General features: G+C 42.9%; 1 protein-coding gene across 1 annotated transcript in view; it reads left to right on the plus strand.

The window, feature by feature from the left end:
• The window catches only part of LOC109629638 (adhesion G protein-coupled receptor A3), a 172,984-nt gene that overhangs the window by 104,688 nt on the left and 42,212 nt on the right, over positions 1–26,084 (plus strand). Inside the window, 2 exon segments of the mRNA XM_020087410.2 lie at positions 10,780–10,990; positions 11,436–11,644. Of these exon segments, the coding sequence (XP_019942969.2) occupies positions 10,780–10,990; positions 11,436–11,644 (420 nt within the window).

Genomic DNA, 26,084 nt, shown 5'->3' on the forward strand with positions numbered 1-26,084 from the left:
TTAAATGGCTGACGAATCGAGTGTGAATCCCCAGGGATTTCATTTGCTCCAAGTAAGCTCAGATCATCATCTTTTTTTCCCCATCTTATTAAGAGAATTGTGATTCCCATCATGGCCAACATCATCATGGTCCTGGAGAGAAGCTGCCATGCTTGATTGTTCTTGTCATACTGATGTCCCCTGATTGTGGAATACAACCATCCTCCTCTTTTTCAGTATGTATGAGTCAATTGGCTCTGGTCCCACTGTAGCTGTGGGGGTTGGGGGTTTAACTATGGATGGGACCTTCATTGATCAAAATGTGGAGTGAGGTGGGGGGAAAGCTGAACAGCCAGAGCGAGTTGACTATGGTAATGCTTCAACAGATCGATTAAAGGGATGTGCATTTGAGGCACAAGAGCGCTCCAATAAATCCTTCATCGTATCCTTGCTTGGGGTGAAGCGACTTGGATTCTTCAGCTCTACCATGTCCAGAAGACTTACAAGAATTACAAACAGCAGCTGTGGACAAACAACAAATGCATGTAATACAAAAAAAAGCTTAAACGAGAATTATGAAGATTACTTTTACTTTAACAGAAACATGTAAATTAGATGTAAATGATTGGAAAACCCCAGTGGAAGTCTGTCTGTTGAGTACCAAATATACATAATTTGCTTTCTTGTCATATCTGTCTGTTCAATATGACGCTGGAGATGCCAGAACTTTATCTTAGATTAGCATAAAGACTAAAAGCTGCTACTCTGAAGAATGTGAAGAATCATATTTCCCAAAACGTCAAACTATTCCTTCAAAGGTGACTCTGTGGGTATGTATGTAGCTTGCTCCTCCATGGAGGGGAAACAAGTTTGAAGCTGGTCAGAATGAACTCAGCAGTAGGCCAGGATGTTCCAATTAATTTTTAAAGAAAAGTGAACTTGACTATTTTGAAAATTCAGTTGACCCAGGAAGACCCAGGCAAAGAGAGACCGCCGACACTGACAGCAGCACGATGCAGAGTTGGGACAAAGTCTCAAATCTTGACTTATACCTTATCCCTGCTGCACACGGGGAGAATCTAACCGATTTCAGGTCTGATTCAGTGATCTCCTGACAATCGCAGGGGTGTTATTTATTCAAGGCTGATTTGAACATATTATTCTTCTGGTGAGATGGGTTTTCAGACATAATCTCAATATGAAAAGCTGCTCTCAGACATGCACTGGACTCCAGAGATCATGCACAGCTTCTCCGCAGGAGGTGTTTGAATGAAAAACCTCTGGAGTTTCAGCAGACTTTCTCTACCTTGACCCCTAAGTCTGCAGAAAGTGTGTAGTCAGTGTGAGAACACAGCAGAAGATTATTTGCTGGATTCACTACAATTGAGTTGGGGTATTGATGATGCTTCTAACACGCGACAGACCCCAAAAAAAATCAATCCCATAGAAGACACCAACGAACATGTCAAGAGAGTTAATGGTGGTAAGAACCACCTATATGTTTGTATTTATTAATGTAGTTTTACTTTGATCAAGTTTCTGTGAATTCCCTGTTATCACCGTTCGGAAACAGTTTGTTGTAACACCAAGTGTGTGGTCCTGCATCTCGACTTGATTGTCTAGATTGTCATAATTCATAACTTACTGTACAGCTGACATCTTTTGTTATTTCTGTGGTACGTGCAAGTAAAGTCACATGATAAGATCAAGTTCCTGTTGAAGTCGGACTTGGTTCCAAGTCCTCAATGAGCCATTATTTGTCTGTCTACTGCCAATCACACCTCTCCCTCCTGTGTATCTCTGTTGTCAAGTAAATGAAGAATTGATCTGGCCTTTTTGTATCACTGAGGAGGATATATACCACCACAGGGTTTCAGGGCCAAGAAAAGTCACAAGTCATTGGTCAATGTCAAGTTTTGTCAATCAAGTGACTTATATCTACAATTCTGGCTCGATGTGTCTTCAATCAGTAAGCAGTCATGTCTAACGTCATTAAAGAGACAGTGTCAATCAGAAGCAGTGGATTTAGGTACGTCATAGAGAACCTATAAATGGTTTAATTTACAACATGCTTAAATCAAGAATTTGGATGCTTTTACACTTTTGATTCCCAATCTCCATTAAGCCAAGCTTCAGTCGTAAGACTAAGTCAATAACATATCTCCTGCTATGACTGTGAAATGACCCACATGCTTGACTGACTTTTTAAATGCAGAGGTTAGAATCCTAATAAAGCAAATCTAACTTGACTAAACAAAGAGGGCAACATGGTGCATGCTGGGAGGTGTTTGGTGAATGGAATCGTTCTTGTTTTTCTGGATTCACCCTGTTAATCTGTCACCAAAGAGGTTTATGTTTATCTTCTCATCTGTGTCTGTATGAAGAACTGTACGTATTTTCAGCTCCAGGTATCATAAACGCATCATCACAGACCACATGCAATAATATCACAAACACACAGAAACAACCGATATGATAAACAGCCCACTGGCCTGGGAATGAGTTTGTCACTTTTGCCAGTGAGTTCATCATCTGCCCTATGAGATAAAGATGACCACCAAAGCCATTACAGTTTTATTTGCTGCAGTTGAAGGATTAATGGGAAGGGATTAATATGGTAAAAGGAGGCCATAAATATATGGCACTCTCCTTCCCTTTTTCTGTGCTTTAATTTCCCTCACAGATCTGCTGGATTTGCCCTGCCAATGCTCAAGGGCATTTTCCAGACGTTTAAAATGTGAGAACAGGCCATTTAAGAGAATCACATCTCTAGGTGATGCTAATGGTAGCTCAAATACGTTTTTGCTGAGCAATAAACCCTTTTGAATTTCCACATATTCATATTTAAAACTACCGTATTGTTAACTTGAAGTGCCATGTCATTTTCTCAACACAGCCTTTGCCTCTACACACAGCGTTGCATGATGGATATCATGTTTTAGTGTTTGTCCTGGCTGATGGGACGTGTGTGTGTGTTTGTTTGTGATTGGTTTGTGATTTGGTTTCTACTGGAGGGTTCAGCTTGAAGCCATGGGCTCGTTGCATCATCTACCGCGGTGATGAGACCGTATATAAGCCCCATTATGCTGCTTAGCCGTGTGTGCGTGGAGCTGATTCATCACCGGAGAGTTGCTCCTTCTCCGCAGCGTGATTTGACTTCGGCATGCACACTCCGATGGCCCCTCGACCCCTCTCTTTCATTTACACAACAGCAGGTGTGTGTAGGTGCAATGCAAGGGACGAATATGGTCTGCGGCTCAACAACGCTGTGGAGGAGAATTCCTATAGAGCCGCTGCACTGTGGTTAAATTATCATTAATGAGCAGCTCTCAGACCATTCAATATATTGCATCATAATGCTCACAAGAAGATGTAATGCTGCCACTTTCCTGAGGGTTGATCAGATAACATATAAAAAATGTATTACATGTTTTTTTTCCTAATCTCTGAAATCTTAACAGTTTGATCTTTGCCGAAGAGGAGGTTGAGCAGGTGGAATATCATGTTCCGAAGTGGTCTCGGTCTCCAGCCAGCCATTCCACTGTAGCATGTTGTACTCAGGTCTTTTTGATGAATGACCCCCAGTTCCCCGCAGCCATACATATGCACGCATGTTGATGTAACTTAACACACTACGAGCCGCCTGGCTGCCCCTACCAAGCCTCTGTGGTGGGTAATTGTTAAGTCGCGCAGATTCATAAGCAGGTTACCATGGAGACAGCAAAAGCTATATCTTGAATCATAAATGGGAGCAAGGGCTGTGGGCCAACATATCTCAGTGGTTATTACTATCAGCTAATACACACTATTCATCATGTAAAGGAGATAAGGTACACATCTTGTATCCCCCTGTGTACCTACCTGTGTGTTTGTTTTTCAGCACATGGATTTATTACAGCATGAATGTCAACTGTGAGGGTTTCACTCAGGTTTCACTTCGCTGTATAATTATTTAATTCCCACTTAATTTGTGGCGTTCAGGTTCCTCTCTCAAACTGCAAACTGTTTGATGGCACATACGTCTTTGAGATCAATACCTGGCCTTGGCCTGCTAAAAACTGCGAGATGGTCATAAACACCACACACACGCAGAAAATCAAATAGCGACTGAAAAGTAATTGAATGATTCAATCTGCGGAGCACACACGCCAGTTCACATTCATTTCACCTCCGAGCCGAATCTCAAATTGCAATCTGAAAAGGCCCAAAGAGACCGCAATTGTTCTACCCGCTGTGTCTTCAAATGGAGATCTACTTTAATCATGTTGTTCAAGTGGAATACCCACTGTCTGGTTAAAGCTACGGTTCTGACTGTGGCGCGAGCGACCGGACAAGATATCAGTGCAGTGCAGTTCTCCTGTGTGTCTGAAATAACAGTGCCTGACAGGTGGAACAGAAATGAGAAATCTATTAATGAATTAGCGGCCTATCAACACGACCTTGATTGTATCGCGCTCTCGTCCGTTTTCGTCTAATGAACCAATGACCCAAAATAAGAGTAGGTTAATGTAGGAGTAACTAGAAAAATCTCTCATATGATTATCCATCAGGTCAGTCCAAATAGAGAGGACAAGACCCTGTGGTTTGGACAGTGTTTCACCTCCCGGCCTGCCCATTAATTCTGTCTCCCCGCCCTGCAGCTGAATCAAACTTAAGAAGCGTGAGCTCGGGAGAGAAAATGTGGTGATAGTAAAGCACGAGCTGGACTGACTCCAAAAGAGTGTGTGTGTGTGTGTGTGTGTCAGTCATTAATGACTCATTCAACATCTACTCATGCAGTCTCCTTCATTAGCGGAGCAGTCTGATGAAACACTTTTTAAATACGTTTTCCTGTTATTCCTGATATCAGACATTTGTTTTACATTAAACTGCTTCTATTTTCAAAGACAAAAGCTTCCAAAGCCAAAAACCAAAGCACAACCTTATTGTTACTGAGATACAACCCATTTAACTCTCCAGTCTCCTGTGACAGGACTGCAACATGAATGGAAATGTAGATCCAGAGTGAAGTCAGGTCTCTACTCGACAACAATAAACACTGATTTACATTAAAGGTGTTGTCATCACCTGAATGACAAAAGCAGAATTTCTCCCGTCATGTCGTGCCGATCATTTTGATTTGGTTTGGTTTACTGTATTTGCTGCCAACCTTATACACATAAGATGATCATACGACTGTACACATCAAAGTCTGTTCACAGTCTTGGGTACTGCCAATGCATACATGCAAATATAATCTGCTTTGGGTCTACTAAGGGAACATCGACGAGAGCTGTTACTAGCATGACACTCCAGAATCTACTACTCAAGTTGCATTGGGGGAAATATAGGCGCCATGTTTTCACAAGGCCAAGAAGACAATTTCTCTGGTCTTGCTGCGTCATGATTCTGACAGTCGATGCTACATCAGAGGGTAGCTTCTTTAATGTACCATCTTCTGTTGGGGAGGTTTTTTCTCCTAAATTTCCCTCAGGATCAATAACGTATTTATTTATATCCATCCCATCTTTTCCCTGAAGTCATGTTTCAGTTGACATGGAGACGGCAGTAGCAGTAACTGTATGAGCAGATTTACGGTTCTGCTTTAAGGCATTACAGCACAGCTATGGAGCTTAAACATGTAGCTGCAGATACGCTGCAGGCTATGACGTGTGCCTCCTCAGAAACTTAACTACACATCAGCAGACACAGAGATACAATGTGAAGATTGCAAGAGCTGTGATTGGTTTCCTGTTATATGTGTAGGCCACTTTGCTCCTATCACAAAGTGAATGAAATGATGTAAGAAAAAAGTAGTTGTTGCCGAAAGGCACAATGTCATCTGATCCCATATGAAACATCTGACTGTGTGGATTCTGAGATGAGATCTGACAAACTGTAATATGCAGCGAACGACTGCCATTAACTCTTAGAGTTATGATTTCAAGCACCTATACGGCTGCACCCATCCCATTCAAAGCTTGCCTCTGTTTTTTCCTTTCACTATTCTTTCATGAATGTAGCTACTCGTCTTGGCTCTGCTACAGGAAGATTACATCCCAATTGTTAATCAGAAGCTCAGGATGGCTTAGAGATGAACATAAAACAGTCTTTGAGTCACTGAAAATAAAAAAAACTGCAAATGTGGAACCTATACTCTTTCAGCTTGTCTTTCTACAGCCTGGTATACATCTATACTAAATATCACAATTTACATTTGACACCAACAGTGAGTGAGTGCTACTGCAGGTAGTAGTGTGCCCTTTATATAGTACTTGGATGCAGGATAACCGGATTTTCATCCTGCCAGAGTTGCAGTTCTGAATTATTTTTCCCTGATATTAACTGTAACCAAGATGTTTGTCTTACCAAGTGTTTTAGCTGCCTAATCATAACCACGGTTTATTCTCAACAACTCAGAGATCAGCTGTGGCTCCGATCGGCACAGATGGAAGTCGGGGTAGAACGCGCTGATTTAGCAAGACAGCGAGGTGAGAGAGTGCCTCAGTTTCTGGCGCATTTGTGACGTCAAACATGATGCACCATACAGAAAGAAAAAATACTGGTTACCATGTTTAAAAAGAAACCTACACCTACCTACTAATTTTGGTGTAAAATAAGTAATATATGATTAAACCAAAGGATTTTCTTTGGTTTAAAAAATATTTTTGACATAAAATAGAGAAATTCAACTTGAACTGGATTGTGGCAGAATCATTCAATATCAACAATCTTACAATCTTAAATCTCTGCACAGAATACAGAGACTGTGCACAGTTTGATTCAGCTGTACAGTAAGTTATGAATATGTTTCTTTTTGATTTGGGTGAATTGAGTCGTTAATAATGAATGGGAGATGACTCAGAGGAATGGACATTTTTCTTTTTCTTTGTGTGCCAAAATTGTTTCTTATTATAACAGTACTGCTTGAAAACATGTACTTTCAAGAGACATTGTGCACTGAGTCACCCTCATCATTGCCTTCACTAACAATCAGCATGTCCATGTGGCATTGACGTGGCATCAGGAGACTGATGAGACAAATCTCTTCTGAAACATTTCTCTTAATGGAGGAAGCTGTAAATGTCCAATGAGGTCTCGTAGACAGTCATATATTGTATTTGTATCAATTAATTCCGAAAATGTGTGAGTTTCCCCTCCAGGATCTGGTCTGTCTCAAAAACACTCGGCTCCTTTTGGCTCATTATCAATCGCCCTGCAGCTAATACATTAGTTATGCTTTTACACACAATGAATTCATTAATGTCTAACCCACAATGCCTTTTTAATCACACAATGCTGTCCATCTGTTGCGGCCTCTCGAGTGTTTTTGTGAAGACTCAGCCCTGTGATGTGACACTTTGAGTCAGAGCTGACTGAGGAGAGTGTGGCTGACAGCTGAAGCGCAGCGCTGCCTCTCCAAAGAGCCTGATTTCCTGCCTCAAATCTGCTCAAATGTACCCCTCCCCACCCCCTGCACAACCAACACAACCCGTCTGGAGGAAACAGACGTGGGTTGGCATGGCAACCTTGCAGGGACTGTGTTTAATTTCTCCTGATAAGTAATGCTAACAATACTACAACATAACAATCCTCAAGAGGAATACGCTTTTTAAGGCGCAGCCATTGCAGTTTTGCTTTCGTGGAACTGTTTTGTTTCCTTTGTTTATATTTTTATTCAAGCCTGGAAAGCAGCTCCAGCAGAGGCCTTGCTAGACGCTACCTCCGAACAGAGTGATTTATTTTCAGACTGGAGAACATCCTGGGTAAAAGCGACCCCCCTGAAGTGTCCTGATGTCTACCTATTCGTCATGGTCATTGTGTCTTTGACCACGTCTGCGCTGACAGCGACTGCCAGTGATACAAAAAAGGAAATTTATGCAAATCTCCCATCATGTTTGTCAGCAGTTCTTCTCGGCAGGGGCTGAGCTCGTCGAGATGCCCTCTGAGCTAAATTCATTTCATTCATAGTTAATTTCCAAGTTGCCGCCTACTCGAAATAAATAAATGTACCTCTCCCACAGATAGATCCACAAAGGCACAGAGCCATAGGTTCTAATGTTGGATTATACAATTAAAAAAAACACACTTACTGGCTCTCTTAAATTTCACCCCTTTGTCTAAACACATTCAACAGGGACCCCCCCCCTGTGAAATCAAATATCCATGTTTAAGCGTGATGTGTTTCATTGTGATTTGGTAGATGCCGCGGGTCAAACACTACTGTTGTGTTTTGCCCTGCAGGCTGTTTTGCAGTTTTGTGGTTCTATCGAGCGAGGCTGTGCATCAAGGAGCAGGTGGAGGAAGGCGGAGGGAGGGAGGTGGACGAGAGGGAGCAGCTTGAAATAGGAGGTGACTGCTGACTTTCACCTGGATGCCCTCTGTAAGGAAAGAAAGAAGTGGAGAGAGGGGAAAAAAAGGGAAAAGGAGAATGATCACCGGGCTGGAGCGAGAGACGGAGGGGAGTGTGTGATTACGGTTACTAAGGCTACAGCATGCTGTCCTGTTAGGAAGGGCAGGGCTTGGAGGAAGGTCAGACGGCTGAGGTACATCCAGCTAAATCAACTCTGAAGTGTGAGGTCCCAGTTGGTGTTGGGGTTGAGGAAATGTAGCTGTTTAGGTTGCTCAGGAGGAACATAGATTGTAGCTTAGAACAGGACCTTGCACACTCCGTGGCTTTTAGCACACCCTCTGGGCTGTTAATCCCTTTGATACGCCACATAAAAGAGGATAAAAGATGTAGAAAGAGATGAAGAGACAAGTATACAAGATAAGATTTCTTTTTGTACGCTTTGAAAACGTATCCCCCCGGGGGATGCAGGTCACATGGCGTAGGTGCTCGCCGTGTGAGATGGGACCCCTCGACAAGTGTGCTAGAGTCGTGTTTAACCCTCTCGATCGTCACCGAGATTCGAATCCTCGCCTCCTCCTCCTCTACCTCTGATGTCTGTATCCTGTGACGTCTTGGAAACAGACTGCCGAGCTTAAGCTGCTCAGAGAAAGGAAATGATGCAACATCAATTTCAAGGCAAGACTCCTCGGTCTATCTTATGCCGTTCACATCCGCACACCGCAGGATCAAAATCAATAGCCTTTCGAGAATGAGTCAATACAGAAACTAATAGCCAACAAACCACATACTGTTGAATCACCTCTGGCTCTCTGCACACAGCGGCTGTAATGTAAAGGAAATGTGCTTAAGCACGCTGTTGCTTTTTGTCACCTATATGGAATTGTTTTCCAGGATAATAGAACGACCAGGAGCTCCAAAACAACCTAGACTCTTTATTGACAAAGCCCGTCAGCACCAGGAGAGCCACATGTAAGACACATCACAACACTGTACGCAGCATAACAAACAGAAGAACGGACAAATGAGCTCTAGTTTCGCTTGATTAAGAAATTTGGCCATGGTTCTCCTGGACATTGATTGGGCTGAACGTCTGACTAAGCAGCTCCCCATTAACTGTAAGGGCACTTTATGGGCATCCACATTCATCTTGGGCAGGAAGTTTCCCTCCCCCTCTGGCTCAAAGTGCTGATCCCCTCACATTGGAGGGTGGCGTGAGTGAAAACGAAACAGAAGTGACTTCATCTGGAAAGTTAACCCTGTCTGTAATATGACCATCATCTTGAATATGACTGCATATTGTCATCAGCCTCTGCAGTAATGTATTCATAATCTCAAGTATGATGTTTATTTGAAAAGGGGTTTCTGTGTAATCACAGAAAGAGGATGAAGTCATTTTTGTGTGCCATACTCTCACTGGTCACAAGATGGGCACTTTTCTGAATAAATAATATCTGTGTGTGTGTGTGTGTAAAAAGATTTCCTTTTAAACATGCACTGTAGTTCCTCTTCTCTATTGATGTATGAAATATTGAACACATAACTGTCTGCCTGCACAGTTATATCAGCTGATAGGATGCATGGGGTTGAGTGTGTCGGTCTTATTCGCTGACGTTGTCACTCTGGAGGCATCTTTATGATTAAACTTGATCTTTCTGCAGGGCTGAGTGCTGCCTGTCCCGTAAGCGAAGCGAGTCCACACACACCCTTGAGCAACATTTCTGTCCGCCAGGGGCGTCGATTCACTGAAAACCCTGAGCTGTGCCAAAAGTTCCTGCAGCTGTTACCATGTGTAGCTCCAAAAAGGCTGGATCCTGACTCTAAAGCAGAGATGTTTCATGGGACAGAACAGGCTGACACTTAAGACTGCTCAAATGTTATTTGTAGAGCATTGAGAGCAATATTTTTAGCTGCAGGTCATAAGAGATGAGAGGGATTGTGGAACTTGAATGCAACTCTGGAGGGATTTTTGGCTGCACAGAGGGATTGTTGGACTTTGGAGTTACAGCAGTAAAAAACTACTTTACAGGATCAGGATTCACTTGGACTCAAAACGTGGCTTTTCTCTCAGAGCCCTTCTTTGTTTTGTTTTTCCCCCAAAATCTTACCAGGGATGTTTCTTTTTCTGGGGAGTGTAATGGTGGTAAAAAAGAAGATAAAGTCAGACTGGTTGTCTCTTTAAATCAAGCTGCAGTGTTGATGTGCCCTCAACCTGAAATGGTAAGAACCATTTCCACCTCTGCGGCAGGGAGCCTGACCAAATAGGCGCACTAGAGCGCTTCAAACGTGATTCTCATTCCCTTGGTTACTTGTGGTGTGTGTATGGTCGTCTCCACTCCTGGGGAGCAAATTGTCTGTCTTTTCTACGGGAGTTTGTTGTCTTTTTTTCTCCTTCCCCCTGCGCATCTCGGAGACATTATTTAATTTTTATTTTTCTCTCTCCTGTTTTTTTTTTTTTGTTCCATCCGCAGAACTCAGTGGCAGTCGCCTCAATCCATTTACCGCTGGCTGGTACGCCTATCCCCTCCTCTGCGCTGCAATCTGTTGATAACTCCACTTGCAGGCTGCAGTTCATTGTGTTTCGCAATGGGAAACTCTTCCCTTGCACGGGGAATTCGTCGAATCTCGCCGACGATGGGAAGCGTAGGAGCGTTTCAACACCAGTTGCTTTCACCAAATTAGGTAAGAGGAAATCCATTTTTATCAGCATCGTGGCTGTGATGTCAACGCTGCACTGCTCGGACAGCATGCTTACATACACACGCACACGCACGCACAGAGTGTATCAGTTTGTTCTGCGCAACATGTTAACGCACACGCTCCACCGCCTCATTTTCGCAAAAATAAATCCAAACAATGATCATTGATTTGAATGAAAGCCACCATTTCATTAATGTTCGCAGTGGAAATAAAACGCTCTTAATGTTTATCGGCACTAAAGTTGATTTACTTCGCACGTCGGTCTGTCAACAACAGTGTGACACCTGAGCCAGCGTGTGCGCGTTGTGCTTGCAGGAGTTTGTGCATGCAGACGTGCGCGGCCGTGCACCGTGCATGTCCACACAGCACTTGTACAGACTTTGCACTTGCTTTCTTTTCAAGTGCATGTGTTGCTTTCCCCTCGCAGATGGGTGCAGCCTCGGGAGCGCCGTGCACTCCGTTACCATCGCTCTCAGGCACTTCGCACTGGGTGTAGACCCCACCGCAGCTTACTGGGATTTTGACCTGCTGGATGGACACGGCGGCTGGAGGGCAGAGGGCTGCCACATAACAGGCTCCGGGGGCAACACGACCACCATTCATTGCACCCACCATAATAACTTTGCAGTGCTGATGGTGAGTATAGTCTGCTGTGTTGCACATCCATGCCCCCTCATGCACACACACACACACACACACGCAAACAGACGCACTCACACACACATATAGCGTGCCCTCCACTGCTTAGGGCCCTATTATGGATTAAATGCATCTTTTTAGCACCATGGAATAAATGGAGTCACGTGTTTAATGAAGCACTTCATGCGGGGACCTTTAAAAGCTTCCTTTTATTGTTGCCCCTTCAGCACAGGGATGGGATTTGTCAAACGTGCTGCGGGGATTTATTGGCTTTGGAGTGGGCTCTGCGCTGCGCTAAATTCCCCCCCACTGTATCCTGGAAAACGAGAAGTTGCGCGTGTTGTATAGTCTGCCACCTCTTTTTTTTCCAGCACAGCAGCTGAAATAGAAGCGATGCTGAGGAGAAGGAGAAGGAGCGCCGTGTCACGAGCTGTTCGCCTCCGAGCGCAAGTGGTGTGCTAATTGGTTGCAACCATCACCAGCACCGAGCCAGGAAAAAAAAAAAAACATGTTGGACTGTAGAACATAGCGTCGCTCTTCTGTTGTCGCTCAACTTGGTCTCGACGCAGCCGAGATGCCTTCCACCGACGACGCAAATTGATTTCATGAGGATCGCACCAAAAGCGCAATGGCATCGCATCGCCCGGTCGCTCCATAGAGCCGCTGCGCCTGGTCCGCTTTTTATTTTTTTGGATGAAAAGAAATCCTCCGGATGTTTACCGAAGAGTGGGACTCGTTAGACTGGGAGGTCAGTTTCTCGGCAGAGCATGAAAAAGTGTTTGTGCTTGAGATGTCGGTGCTTTCCGAGTTTTTCTTCTTTTTTTTTGTACCTGCATATTTTATGAAGCCGCTCTTCAATTCCGTTGTTGTTCGTGTGTGGAGCTGAGGTGGATCTGAGAGAGAGAGGGGGGGGAGAGGAAAGCCGCATAGGAATGAGAAAGAGTGGGGTAGAGAGGGGAACGCGACGCGTAAAAAAGCCATGGGGAGCTCAGAGGGTGAGAGTGGGGTGTCTGTGGAGAATACTAAGCTGTTGTCGGATGGGGAGCAGATGTCAGATTGTCATTGTGCATGTATTTCTCTGTCAAGCGCCGGGGCTGTGGGTAGGCGCGCCGTCAGTGGACACCTTGAGGCTGTCAGGGAGGGAAAGAAAAGAGCGAGATCGGCAAATTCGCCACATTTCCTGGCAGCAGATGAACCATTTCAACTTCAATACACATCCGATAAGTGGAGGGTAGATGTAGCGGTGGTGGGAAGCTGATGCGGGGATGTCCACGTTACTGTGGGTCTGACGAGGCGAGCGTTTGCGCCGAGGATTGCGCGTTTACTAATGCAGTCACCACACCCGCCTGGTCTCTGCAGTGCCCGAGAAAAGGACCTTTATTTACGGACTTGTGACATCATTCTCCTGGTGGCCTCATCTAAAATACTGTATCATGCTACAATGACCCTTATAGCTATAGGGTAGCTTTGAAAAGTACTGGACCTGTTGCATAATCTTTTCACGTCAAACTGAGTGGAATTGCCTATAACAGGTTGACTGCAAGTTGACAGTTTTTTTAAAAAAATTTACATTGATTTAAAAGTATGCACACTTGTACGTCATGAGGTACAAGCACTGAGATAACATTGAGCACCCTGCTTTAGAGGAACATCAGGGTAACAAGTTGCAAAGTCTGTCTGACCAAAGCCCTTGTAGGCACGCTTCAGCTGCTGCTCCGGTGGCAGTGTTCGCATTCACTGGGTGTGAAGTAGTGTTCCCTGCAGTTGCATCAGCACATAATATAGCTGTATCACCTTCCTCTGCCTCTAAATGATACAGCTGAGTTTCCTTGTTAGATCAGCTGTCTGCAATGTACAGCCTACGAATCCTCATCTCATGGTGGTTTGTGATGTTGAGCAAACTGACAGAGGGTTACTCACAAAGCTTGACAGCTTTGACAGATGACTTATGCAACAAAATCGTTTCAAAGAATTCGGCGCGGAGTGGGTGTGGGGTGGGGGGGGGGGGGGGGTTGAATGCCTGAAAGGCACAATTCACTATCCCATTCCTGTTGATCCATACTTGTACATGCAAGTCTTATTTGTCTAGTGTGGGTGTCTGTGTGTGTTTTCCAGGTATTTCTCATGTTTTTGGGACTTAAATCTGTTGACACAGTCACATGATGGTGACTTGTCTTCCTTATGGGGACAGAAAGCAAGTGCCTTTGATGTAAATCATACTATTTCAAGGTGAAATGTTTTTAGGTTAGGTTGAGGTAAAACCAGGTTATGGTTAGATTTAGTTCTAGATCAGGATTAGGTTGAGGTTTGGTTTAAGATTAGGTTGATTATGTTAGGTTAAGCCTAGGTCTGGGTTAGTTTTAGGTCAGTGTTAGGGTAAGGGTATTAGTGTCTCCACGAAATCAATGCAATGTCCTCTGAAGTCTGAGACACAAGTGATTGTGTGTGTGTGTGTGTGTGTGTGTGTGTGTGTGTGTGTGTGTGTGTGTGTGTGTGTGTGTGTGTGTGTGTGTGTGTGTGTGTGTGAGAGAGAATAGAGATGATTAGTGTCCAGGGGACTCAGGTTTGGGATACAACAAGTTTTTTATTGAAAATCTTTCAGGCTCAAACAGAATTACACAGTGAGGGAATCACCCTCCTCTGGACTTGGGACAGAACCTGTGTGGAACAAACCTCAGCAGCCTCTAAAAGCTTTTGTTTGAGCATCATCCTACGGTCCCCCTGCTGTGGAGTTTGAAAAAACCCAAACCCTAGTGATAGTGATTGTTTCTGCTGTGGACCAGGCCTATAGTACGACAGCATGTCTCTGGGATTTTTCTTCCTCCTGCACTGAACTGAACTTGAAGCAGTCATTCCAGATTTTCAGCACTAGGGACAGTTCCCATGTACCCCCCCCCCCCCCCCCCCCTCACCATTCTTCCTCCAGCAGACCTGTGTCTCTCAGAAGGAAGGGCTGACTCACTCGTTTACAGCAATGCAGCCTCATCATCCATCTACCACACAATGAAGCCCCCCCCCCCCACTCCCCTTTAAACCCCCCGTGCCCATCTCAGCAGTAAAGCTAATTTTATTTATTTATCTTGTTTCATTGAAGTGATAATAGATGAAAGAGTCCCTGCGTTTGATTGCTGCAACGCTCTACACTGTTTAATATGCAGGAGCAGACCTTTAGAACGAGAGACACGGGCGCGGAGGGGTGGCTGGCTTTTGTAAGTATCCAATCATAACAAAGGCCCAAGGCCACAGTCCAATAAGGGAAGAGCTGTTCAGAAATGTATTCCCATACACTGTGCAGGATATAATGAATGTGTGAGGCACAGTGGAAACCTGGGAACAGGAGGCTGCTGTAGTCAGGCTGTGAATCACAGCTACAGTGGAACAGGTGACCTATCGGTTAACATGGGAAAGTCTCATACTGTGTGGATGTGATTGTGGATGGAGGTGTCTGAGTGTGTTCATGATTGTTAATGGGGTTTTTTTCCATGAGAAGGGAGGATATTGATGAAGAGAGAAGATGAGTCTGAATAATCCAGTGTTGAACTAAGTAATAGTAATGTACAAATACACTACTTCAATAGTATAATCTCTGATTTGTTTTTTATTTAAGTAAAAGTAAACTGTGCTATTATTTAGCAAATTGCTCTAAGTATGAAATATACTTATGCACTGATGCATCAATTCATAAGCAGCAGTTACTGTTGCTTTTCATCAAAACATTTCACACAGATCGGTATTTTACCCCTGTGGTTCCCAATTTGGGGATTGAGCTCCTCCAGTGCATCATTTCATAAATCTCAAGATAATGGGAGAGAGACAGAATACAAATCAAAGTTTTTAAAGCAACATTCGCAGTCACATTTTGTAATCTTAGCTTTATTTTGTGGAATATAGGATGTTTCTCACCCACAAAAGCCTCTAACAGTTAGCTAAATATATACATTTCACAAGTTTATGAGGTCAACCTATTTTCATGCAACTACTATCAACTCATAGGTTAGATATTTGACATCTATTGCAATTTGGTTCATCCTGGAAGATGTGACTCTAACCTATGTTTCAGTTGGTTGTCCTCAACATATCAAGGGTTAAAGTTAAAGTGGCTTTTAAGGTCACAGGCCCAAAAGTCTAAAACCCACTGGTGTAATCATTAACAATCTATGCATTTTACAAGGTTTTACTTTTCAACACTGGGAGAGTCTGTGTTGTCTGACAACATCATTAATATTTAAATATTTCAGTCATGTCATTACTGCATCAGTGGCCACACACAACACGCTCATCCAACACTAGTAAAAACAGGATCATCTGACTTCATTCAAGGAACACTTACAGAAAACGGATTTCATTTTATGTGAAAATCACATAAAATGAATTTTATCTGGGAATGTTTCTTTTAAAACTTTGTATTCAGTACAAGGGAAACTCATGAGTGGTTTAAGTTAGTTGTTTGTCCACATGTGATAAGACTGAATTTGACTGAAGAATTGCTCCTTGTTCTGCATGAGCTTAAAGTATTAACAAGATCAAATGGGAAATATTTTCATCATCATATATTTTCTACAGTTTATTAAAAATTCTGTGGAACCAACCCTGTCTGCTCTACCTGATAATGTAAGCTTGCGAAGGGAATCTGCCCTCCATTACAGTCATGTACTTATTTTTGGCTGCAAGAAAACAGGCCTCATAAAGCATTTCGGCACCGTTGATTAAGACTAATGATCACATCGCTTGAACTTGTACCTTCTTATGAACAGGTGGCATTCATCATCATTGGAGAGAGCAATTTGTGCAGTTAAAATCGTTCACTGCATCGGATTCAAACAAATACATCCATTATCTTGACCACTTATCCTTTGAGTTTTGCAGGGGTGGAGCTAATGCCAGCTAACATTGGATGAAAGGTTGGATATGCTGTTCACATGTCGCCAGCCCATCACAGGTCCACCGTACAGACAGAATCAACCATTCTCAGTCACTCCTGTCTTGAGCCAAACCGAAGGGTTAGGGTTAGGCTCACATCTTGATACTTGAATCAGCTGAGCCTTTCGAAACCAGTGTAGCATTACTTCTGACTGCCGGAACTGACCACAGGCTCTTGTCTCCCATATAGAAGAACAGAATACCTGTATAGTAGAGCAACTGTGAGAATCCATCCATCTGCGCTTTAAACCAGTGTGAGAACAGAGAAGTTACCAGGCTTCACAAACAATAAATCAGCCTCAACATCCCATAATGTTTATTCCTACATGAAACACTGTCAGCATCTTTTACATGCTAGTAACTTTGAGCAAATGAAGGATGAAAACTAGAATGCCTTTTGTGCTTCAACCTCATCAATTGATTTTGATTACATTAAAAAACATCCTCATTTTGTCGAATTCAACTCACGTCTTCTTTGATAGTAATTATGGTTATGACACATACTGGATGTGATGCAAGACACGTGTTGCTAATTGGAAATTACCTCCCGGCAACTTTCAAATCCTCTGTCGAAGAGTGTTGTATTTTTTGTGTGTCTAATTTTTAGCATGTTGTGTTCTCAGGGTGCTCTGTCCTCATTAGTCGTTTGTCCACATCTGCGCTCAAGGCGGACATAATGAGGCAACACGCCAGTTTTTATTGTTTGCCCACAAACAGGCTCCAGAGGCAGCAGGGTTAACGCTCCCCTCGCCCTGCGTGGACTTTTCTATCTCTGAGACATTTTCAGACTAAATGAGCTCTGCTATGTTTGTGGAGATGAAGGGATTTACAGTGATAATGGCGATGACCTGTTTAGATATGCAACCGCGCCTCACAGCGTTGGTATTTTCTGTTGATGTGCATTGTAGTGGGAGGGGAAGAGGGAAGGGGCGATGACAGGCTGTGATATCAGGGGGAGGAGGGCTGATGCCTTGTAGTCGTGTGTTAGATGATTGTGGATTAAAAAAGGGAGGTTTATGTTAGAGTAGCAGGGAATCATGCAATATGTACCTCTTAACCTCCGGAGAGCGACTCCGATGTAAAAGCCTTGCAGCCCCTGGAGGAGGCGTTGCTGTGGATTAGGGTCTATTCAGTACTGATATGTTCAGGAATATATCTATAACGATCATGATGTGTTGAGATAAAGTATGTTTTACAGATTACAGATTCTCCTGCAGAAAGAGAAGTAAAAAATAAAAACTATTCTGCCTGAAGCAGTAGGTCAACATTTTTAGGAAATACATATTTTTTTTATTCTCAGAGTAGAAAGTTAATACCATTCGAATGTCTGACCGATGAAAAAATATATCACATTCTGGTATAAAGTCCAGTAACCTAGGGTAACAATTAGTAAGGCTGTGTGTAAAAGTAACCAAATCTGCCTACCAGTACATCTCTAATCCACTACAGCTGCTTCCAGACATGCACTGAACTCTGCAGCTCCCCCGTACTTCGATTCACCACGACCGAGTTTGATGACATTTCTAACACACGACAGATGCAAAATAAAATAAAAATAACAAAAACAAATATCTCCCGGTGAAAAAGTGGTTCCACGAACTCTGTGTCAAGAGAGGTGATAAAAGCCGACACCGGTGTCTGTGTGTTGGCAAGAAAATCTGGTGAGCTCCACTGCAGAGTTAATACATCACTTCCTGTCTCTGCCTGCTGCACCTCTCGCCTGAATGTGAAGGATGTGTTGTTGTTGTGAACGCGTCTGTGCAGAAAACCTCCCGCTGTGTTGTGCATGTCTGAAAGGTAAACTGCGGGTAAACTCCGTAGCCAATCCTCCGGATTTTACCCGCAGGTCATGTCTGAAAACAGCTTAATTAACACATCACATCTCAGTTGTTTAGGCCGCAACAAAAGAGAAGAGTGAACACGACACGTTGTGATTTTTAAGGTGGGTTATGTGCCAGGCCGTTTCTTGGCCAAGAGCTGCTAATTGGCAACCTCTCTGTAACGCCAGACTCCAAAAAGTCACCGCTCGCAGCCAAGAAATAGTCTGGCACGTAACCTCCTATAAAACCACAACATCTTACACTTTGGTTTTTAGGAGAGATTAAACAAACAGGATGGAACATGTTAATTAGTAGTGAGCTTGAGGGGTGCTGGTGGGTGGGCTTTGTTACCTTCTCTACAGAACCAGGCTAACTTGACTCTTGTTTCCAGGCTTCATACTGAGCTAATCTAACTCTATACACTAGACAAAGCGACCTCACATCTTATACTTGGCAAGATTAGGCGGCATGCTCCTCCAAAAATGTTGAACTACTCCTTTAATTTTAATTTTGATCTCGCTGTTTTGGTTATATCTGGTGCAACCATTGTTTTTAATGAGCCTTCAAATGTGAAATAACATTCTCCTTGGATGATGAAGACCAGGAATTCCCAAACTTTTCAGCCCCCAAAAATAAAATTACCAGAAATTTGCAACCCCCATTGTTACCATACAAAGAAATGTATGGAGCTTGTTTGCAAAAACACTTGTTACAGTGTTTCCTGTGGTCCTGCAAAACGCAGTTGATGCTGTTCATCTGCCAAAGGGAGAAAAACAAATGTTTCGTTTTAAATTAAAATACTTTTTTTTTCTTTTCTAACAGTTATGGCTAAATTACACTATTTCTATTTGCATTAAAATCTTTATCAGATTGTTGGCAATCATCTTGCAGTCCCTCCACTCAGTTTGTTGTGACTCAATGGGAGGTCCCGACCCCTAGTTTGGGAATCACTGATGCACCACACGTAACTATAAGTATGAATGATCTGTGACGTGTGTGTGTTGCCTAGTCTCAATTAATGTGGCTTAAGCTATTTCAGCCCACTTATCATCAGCTACCTCTCACCCTGTATCCCACTTGCACTTGTCCCTATGTGCACTAATCCACCTCCGTCGGCGAGTAGGCAGCCGTGCAGCCTCCTCACCAGCCGCTGACTTAACCACCGCACACGAGTTGAGGTTTAGCTCAGGTTAATTTTTAATACATGCGCTCGTGTTCCATTTGTAAGCATTAACTTAGATTTGATGTCAGGCATGATTACTTTAGTACACAGGGACTGGTGAGTGCTGAAGCCACCATCTCATCTGCAGACTCTCTCTTTCTCTGTTGCTGCTGCTCTGATTTGTTCCTCTCAGTGTTGCTGACTGTGGACTTGCTTTGGTGTGGAAAGGGAAAGGTCTGGCTCATCCAGCAGCCCACCCCCCTGCACCCCCAGAGCTGCTGCTGCTGCTGGCCACTAACCTGTCATGTGATGCAGATTGTTTTCTCCCTGACTAATGACTTCAGAGCTCGCACACCACCATTTATCTCAGACATCAACAGTTTTACCCCAGCATTGCTGGAGTAAGCCAATGCTTACTATCGGCCCTCCTCGCTAACACTCCAGTTTTGGCCGCTCTATTTTTAATGCAGTGTGTATCCCTCTTTTAGCCTGGATACAAATTGCATTGCTTTAACCTATTGTTATTCAAATTATGTATGCTCCTCAGCTAAGTGTATGAAAGATTATAATAGTGCTGCTCACAGCAGAAGGGATTGTTGCACTTAATGTGTATGCACAGAGTATGTATGTGTGGAAAGAAAGGTAATGAGCTATTCGCTGGTCTCACAGTTGTGATTTTATTTATGTGCAGTCACTGATTAATTGGCAGCCAAAACTGTGCTATGGTTTATACAGAAAGGCTTGGTTGAGATGTAGGACCATTATTTGCTGAAGAGCAGTCTTTATGAAAGATAATGATGCGGTTGTATTTTGATTTTATTTTCATGTTGATGCTTTTTGGCACAATTGTTGATGCTGATGATTTTCCTCAAACAATTAGTGAGAAAGCAGCACTTGAATGAGATGAAAATCTTTTCTTATGGCACTATTGTGTGAAATCTGCTGCACAATCTGTGATTGAACCAAATGATTGAAATGAAACATCTGACATGCATGATTCATGTGCTACAACACAGTCGGCACACACAGTCTCCACCCAACAGTAAATAAGTAAAGAAAAAATTGCCTCTTTACATGATGAGATCTGATTTGAAACTGTTGATGTTCAATTGTTCCCACACCCCTCACTCCCTCTCTCTCAGCAGCTGTTCCCTAGTGGAGAGTGCGACCCTCTCCGAACCCCCGGAGACAGCCTGGTAGAAATGAGGGCATGCTGTGTAAACACCCTCTCTGTGTGTTTGAGTTTCTGTCACTGGCTTTCATTTGGGTCGCTGCTGCGTCTGTGCGCTGCATTTAACAGAACCTGACAGCGCCTCATTTGCACGATGCTAGTGCAGTCTAGACAAAAACATATAAAAGCTTATTTTTTGCTCTAATAGGGGTCTAGAAAGTGATCCAGCCCCGTGGCCGACTGGATGTTTGGCTGGATGTAAGCCAAGACGGCAGCTCCCACAATGCACCCCTCTGTGGCTCCATTTTTCACTCGTTCCACCGCTGCACGGACCTGATAAGCAAAAGTATATCACCACAAAAACAAAAGGTTAAGGGTTAAAGGCAACGGTCATTTTCATTATAGACTTGAAAAATGTAACTCTTGCAAATGCTGTATTATACGTCGTGGCCTTTTCCACCAAAGCCAAACATGAACACCCAGACCTCTGACGTTTGACCTCATGCCTTCATCGCTGTGTTTGAGTGCATTCTACTCAACGTACGAGGAGACTGTAGCCATGACCTGCAGTTGTGTTGTTTTTTAATCTACTGTAAGCGTGTGGACGAGCTGCATGTTGCTAGGCTTGTAATTAGGAAGAAGCTATTGATGCAACGTGGCCCCCTGTGCACTCCAAAGCAGAAGATAAGGACAGAAGAAAATGAGACTTACTTGATTTGAAGAGGGAATGATAACCTGACGGATGAGGCGGCATGTCTTTTGGCAAGGTCTACGAAGAGCCCTTCAGATTTTGGACTTTTTTAGGTTTTGTTATTAACATTTAATTTTACGTTTTCATGCATGAATGTATTCTCTTGTTGGATACAATGAGGCTGCCAAGGATTTGTCAGATTAGACCCAACCTTGCCAATTATTCGCATTTTTTTCCCTTTTTTTTCGCTTTTTCAATCATGAACTACAAGACCACCTGATGATATCTAGGACAGACAATTCCACAGACGGAGCAGTTCAAACATGTTCTCTCTTGTCTCTGATAGGACGCACCAAGAGGTATGAAAAAACACATGCATTTTAACAAGGAGCAGCCTTAAAGGATAAGGATGTTCATTTTTTTCCCTTTAGTTTACAAATCCCATAAAAAGATCTCAGCCAACAATGAAATGATCCTATTAACAGATACATGTGCAACGTGAGATCACTGGACAGTAAGATGGATGAGCTAGTGGAGGGATTTAGAGGGACTTCAGTAGTGTTATGTGTAAAACTTGGCTGCAGGAAGATACTCTGAATCTCATCACCACCATTGACAGTTTTCGGTCAGTTCAGGAAGACAGAAGAACGACCCTGTCTGCAGCCTAAACTTTAACCTGTCAGCTGTGGGCAGTGGGCGATTTGTTCATATTTGGTTTGGTCACTAACTATGGGATGCTTACCTGCACATGCAGCCCTCTCATTCCCCTACAAACTGACAGTCACCAAAGTGCTTGCTCACTGTGGGAACTGTGGGGTTTCTCTATGAATTTTAAGGCATTGATCTAATTGTTATGGAAGTTTTCTGGAAGCTGGTGACAGCAGAACTCAGGCAGCAGCTGATGTCTTATGTAGAAGATTTGAATGCAGACTTGATTCATCAGGGAGACCTGAAGGTGGAACAATATACACACACTAACACAATAACATGAGCAGTTGTCACCTCCAAGTCTGAACATGTCTCCCACAGCATCCCCATATATCTTCCTCTACTTGCGTCACCCATTCTAACAGCACATCAATGAATGGCTAGAATCGCTGCCACCCTCTATGTTACATGTAGGTGTTTGCATCGTATTGGATAGTTCACCCTAAATACATTCTTAAACCACATTGTACCTCAGTTCAGTGTCTGCAGGGACAGTTATCTGAGCGGAAGGGAAGTTGGGGGATGCCATCGGCTTTCACAATAAAATAGGTTAATAGGTTTCATATAGGGTAATTTAGATGTTAAAAATACTGCATAATCGTTTTAATTTCAGATTTCTCCTGAAAAAAAGTGTTCACCCACTACCTGCCAAGATGCCATTTAGATACCCAGGACTTCTATCTTGGAGGTTTACGTCCATTTATCTGTACATTCTTTTGTCTATTCACCAAATGTGTACTTATGTTATTTTACATATCTATTTCCCAACTGTGTTGTGCAACTGTAAAGCAATCCCTTGGTTTACAGTTGCTTTTATCATCCCTGGGGAGGTCATTAAAGTTTTTCTGATTCTGAAGTATGGCCTGTGTAGCTGAAGCCTGATACTGCTGTATGTCTATAGCTTATTCGTCTGTGCCACAGAGCTCCACTGGTGTCTCAAAACTATTAAAAACACATCAGTTAGTCACTGGGGTGTAGCACAAAATTCTGAGCCCAATACATAAAGCAGTTATTGTTGGCTGCCTTCCTGTCCTGATCCAAATCTCATACGCACATTTTCATAACTAAATTAGCCAACAACTGAATACATGAATCTGTAGTAGTTATTATGGTGGTTACCAATGAACAATTCAGTATGAAGTAATACCTAAGTGAAAACAAATAATGTGCTTAAGTGTGAGCTCTACCACATCATAACCCTCGTTTTGATTACATTTACTGTGATATCATTAAGTTTCTTATCATTAATTTATAAATCTTCAATTATTTATCATTTCTGAAGCTAGAATCTTTTTCTAGCCCAGAAAATGTTTACTATTCTGCATAATAAGTACAATATTTAACTAGAGTAAAGTGTTATGTAAGACTCAGCTTTACACTAAACACTAGCCTTAACAAGTGGGTCTGTACACTTTCAATATTTATATATTACAAGATAATGGTTCAAAAGTCCCAAAGCAAATTTATCAAATCTTTAGAAAGCTCTGGGACAAACTTTATTTGTAAGTGTATGTTAAAAATTTGATGATTGGAAAAAAATGTGAGTTACTTTCACTTCTTGTTTTAATTAAGCTGCAGCTTGTGTATAACATAGTTTAACCAACTAAAAAATAGAACCACATGTTTTATTATAATTAGATTCTGCCTCATTGATCACCATGATCTTAAAATTGGAATTACTCTGCTCCTCATTTCTTGGTTTTACTTGACCTAATTGTAACCCTCTGGAAATGATGGTGGATCATGTGGCATTAACATTTCTGTCTTTTGAAGGCTGCTGGGGGCTCAGTTTTTAAGCTGGCGTAAAGCCAGTGGTGTCATGTGAATCTTATCAAATCCGTTGATACCAAACATGTTGTGCTAGCTCTCTGGGAAGGAGGCTAAAATCACTCCAAAGTTCAACTGTCTGCAGTAAGCAAGATCTGCAAAACCTCAGAGTAAGATGATTGCTGTCATAACTTTCACTCAGCACTACTTAGCTCAAACTGCCCAATAGGGGCCCCGGAGTAGTCAGTCCCACTATCTCCCCAATACGACCCATTGTTCGTAACATTGTTTCACATATTCCTTACATTACATTACATTTGAGGGCATTGTAGTCTCTGCAGAAAATACTCATTGGTTTGTATTAATCCACAGCTGAAAATAGTACCCACAAATGGCGATGTTTGTTAAAAACTCTAATTCCCAGCTGTTCAATTTGTGACCAGTTTCTCAAGATTTATGTACCAATTAGAATCGACTGGGCATTGGGGTGACTGCTACAGACAGGACAAGGAAGTGGTAAAGTATTGAGGGACGGCACATTATTGGCTTTGGTCTTTTCAAGTGATTTGTTGACAAAGGGGACAACGTGGACTGGTGGCAGCCGTATCCTTGAAGGACACTTGGAACTGAATATTTTTGTTACTTGGACCTTTCTCAAACGGGGATGACACAAATCAGCAGGACTGTAGCTGCCACTCCGGGCAATAAATTGGCTCTTGACAGTTGTTGGTGGATGGAACCAGTAGAAGGGTTTAGAAAGACGAAAACTGCAGTAATGCATCAGATATGGTGCTAAAAGTCAACTAAAATCTCATTTATTTGCATTGTCCACTATTGCACACAGTGGCTCACAGGGCCTTAGAAGCCCAAGGCGGCAACAAAGAATAACTCCTCAAACATCCTCAGCACAAAAAAGTAAGAATCCTCAGGAGAGTCTTCAAAGAGAGATTCCCCCTCCTCGGGCAGCTGGGAGTACAACATAAATGGCTCATAATAATGAACACAAACATGTGACACTAAAAACAAAGAATCAAAATATAAATGTCTATGGAAAGCATCTACCTACTTAATTATCAAACCTCTGTTTGTCTGTCTCTCTCAAGAACAGTTCATCTTATCAACTTCACATGTAGTATATGTGTACTTAATGCCTGATTTGGACACGCGATATGTTTAATTTTAATAAAATCTGAATCAACAGGCAACCTGCGGTTTGCAACAGTCAGTGTGCCTTCAGTCTGTGGACTGAATTAAACATGTCTGCATCTGAGAAATTACAGCAGTGGTCAGCAACTGGCAGCCTGTGAAGATTATTTGATTCATTTTTATTTCAACAAATCAGACAAACACAGACATTCAAGTGTATTGCGGTTGCTGATTTCCATCATGGCAGGATCATTCATAGAATCACATCCTCTAAAACAAATTGTCTTCAAAGTTTTACTAAAAGCACAACGTTGGTTTGTCAATAGCCGACATAGCCCCCAGAGCATTAACACAGGACAAGAGAACATTTAACAGGCAGGTTGAGAACGGGCTCTGCAGTAGTCCATGACAGAGCCAGTATCAGCTCTTCAGTTTGCTCCTGGTCTGGTGAGGCAGCGAGGAAGCCTGGCTCCTCCAAACAATCAGCTAAAGCTTCTCGGTGCTGCAGAACTCAGCGATGTTAGCTTGATGGATGGCATTAGAGTTTCTTTTCAAAGGAAAACCTTCCCCTTTGGGTTTATCTGCTGTGTTGAGTGGCAGCGTTATCTCTGTGTTTCCATCTTCATTTGAGCTCATGCGTTCTGTTGCCATGTGTATTAGAGAAAACATCAGTGGGTGAAGATATGTATGTGAAAGTATGTATGTTGGAGTGAATTACACAACCATTGTACAACCATTCTGTCTCTCCGCTTTGACTTCAAAGCTCCCTCAAAAATCTCCTTTCCCAAATCCCATTCCACACGGTTGAGCGATGCGCTCTGCTATCAGAGGTGAAAACTAATCTGGGCGCTGAAATTCCCTCCTCGTTCCCCTGCCCTGATGCCTCGTCTTCACCTTACAAATGGCTCTAACGGGATGCGAACATGTAAATTAGCAGTGAAGGAGATGGAGCGTCCACTTTGGTCTAAATGGCACAGATAGCACAACTGTCAGATGGTAAAATGGAGCTGGGCTGAGATCAAGGCATGCAATCTGTAATCAAAAATGGAGGA

Source organism: Paralichthys olivaceus, chromosome 14, assembly GCF_024713975.1.
Source record: "Paralichthys olivaceus isolate ysfri-2021 chromosome 14, ASM2471397v2, whole genome shotgun sequence".
Classification (NCBI taxonomy): domain Eukaryota; kingdom Metazoa; phylum Chordata; class Actinopteri; order Pleuronectiformes; family Paralichthyidae; genus Paralichthys; species Paralichthys olivaceus.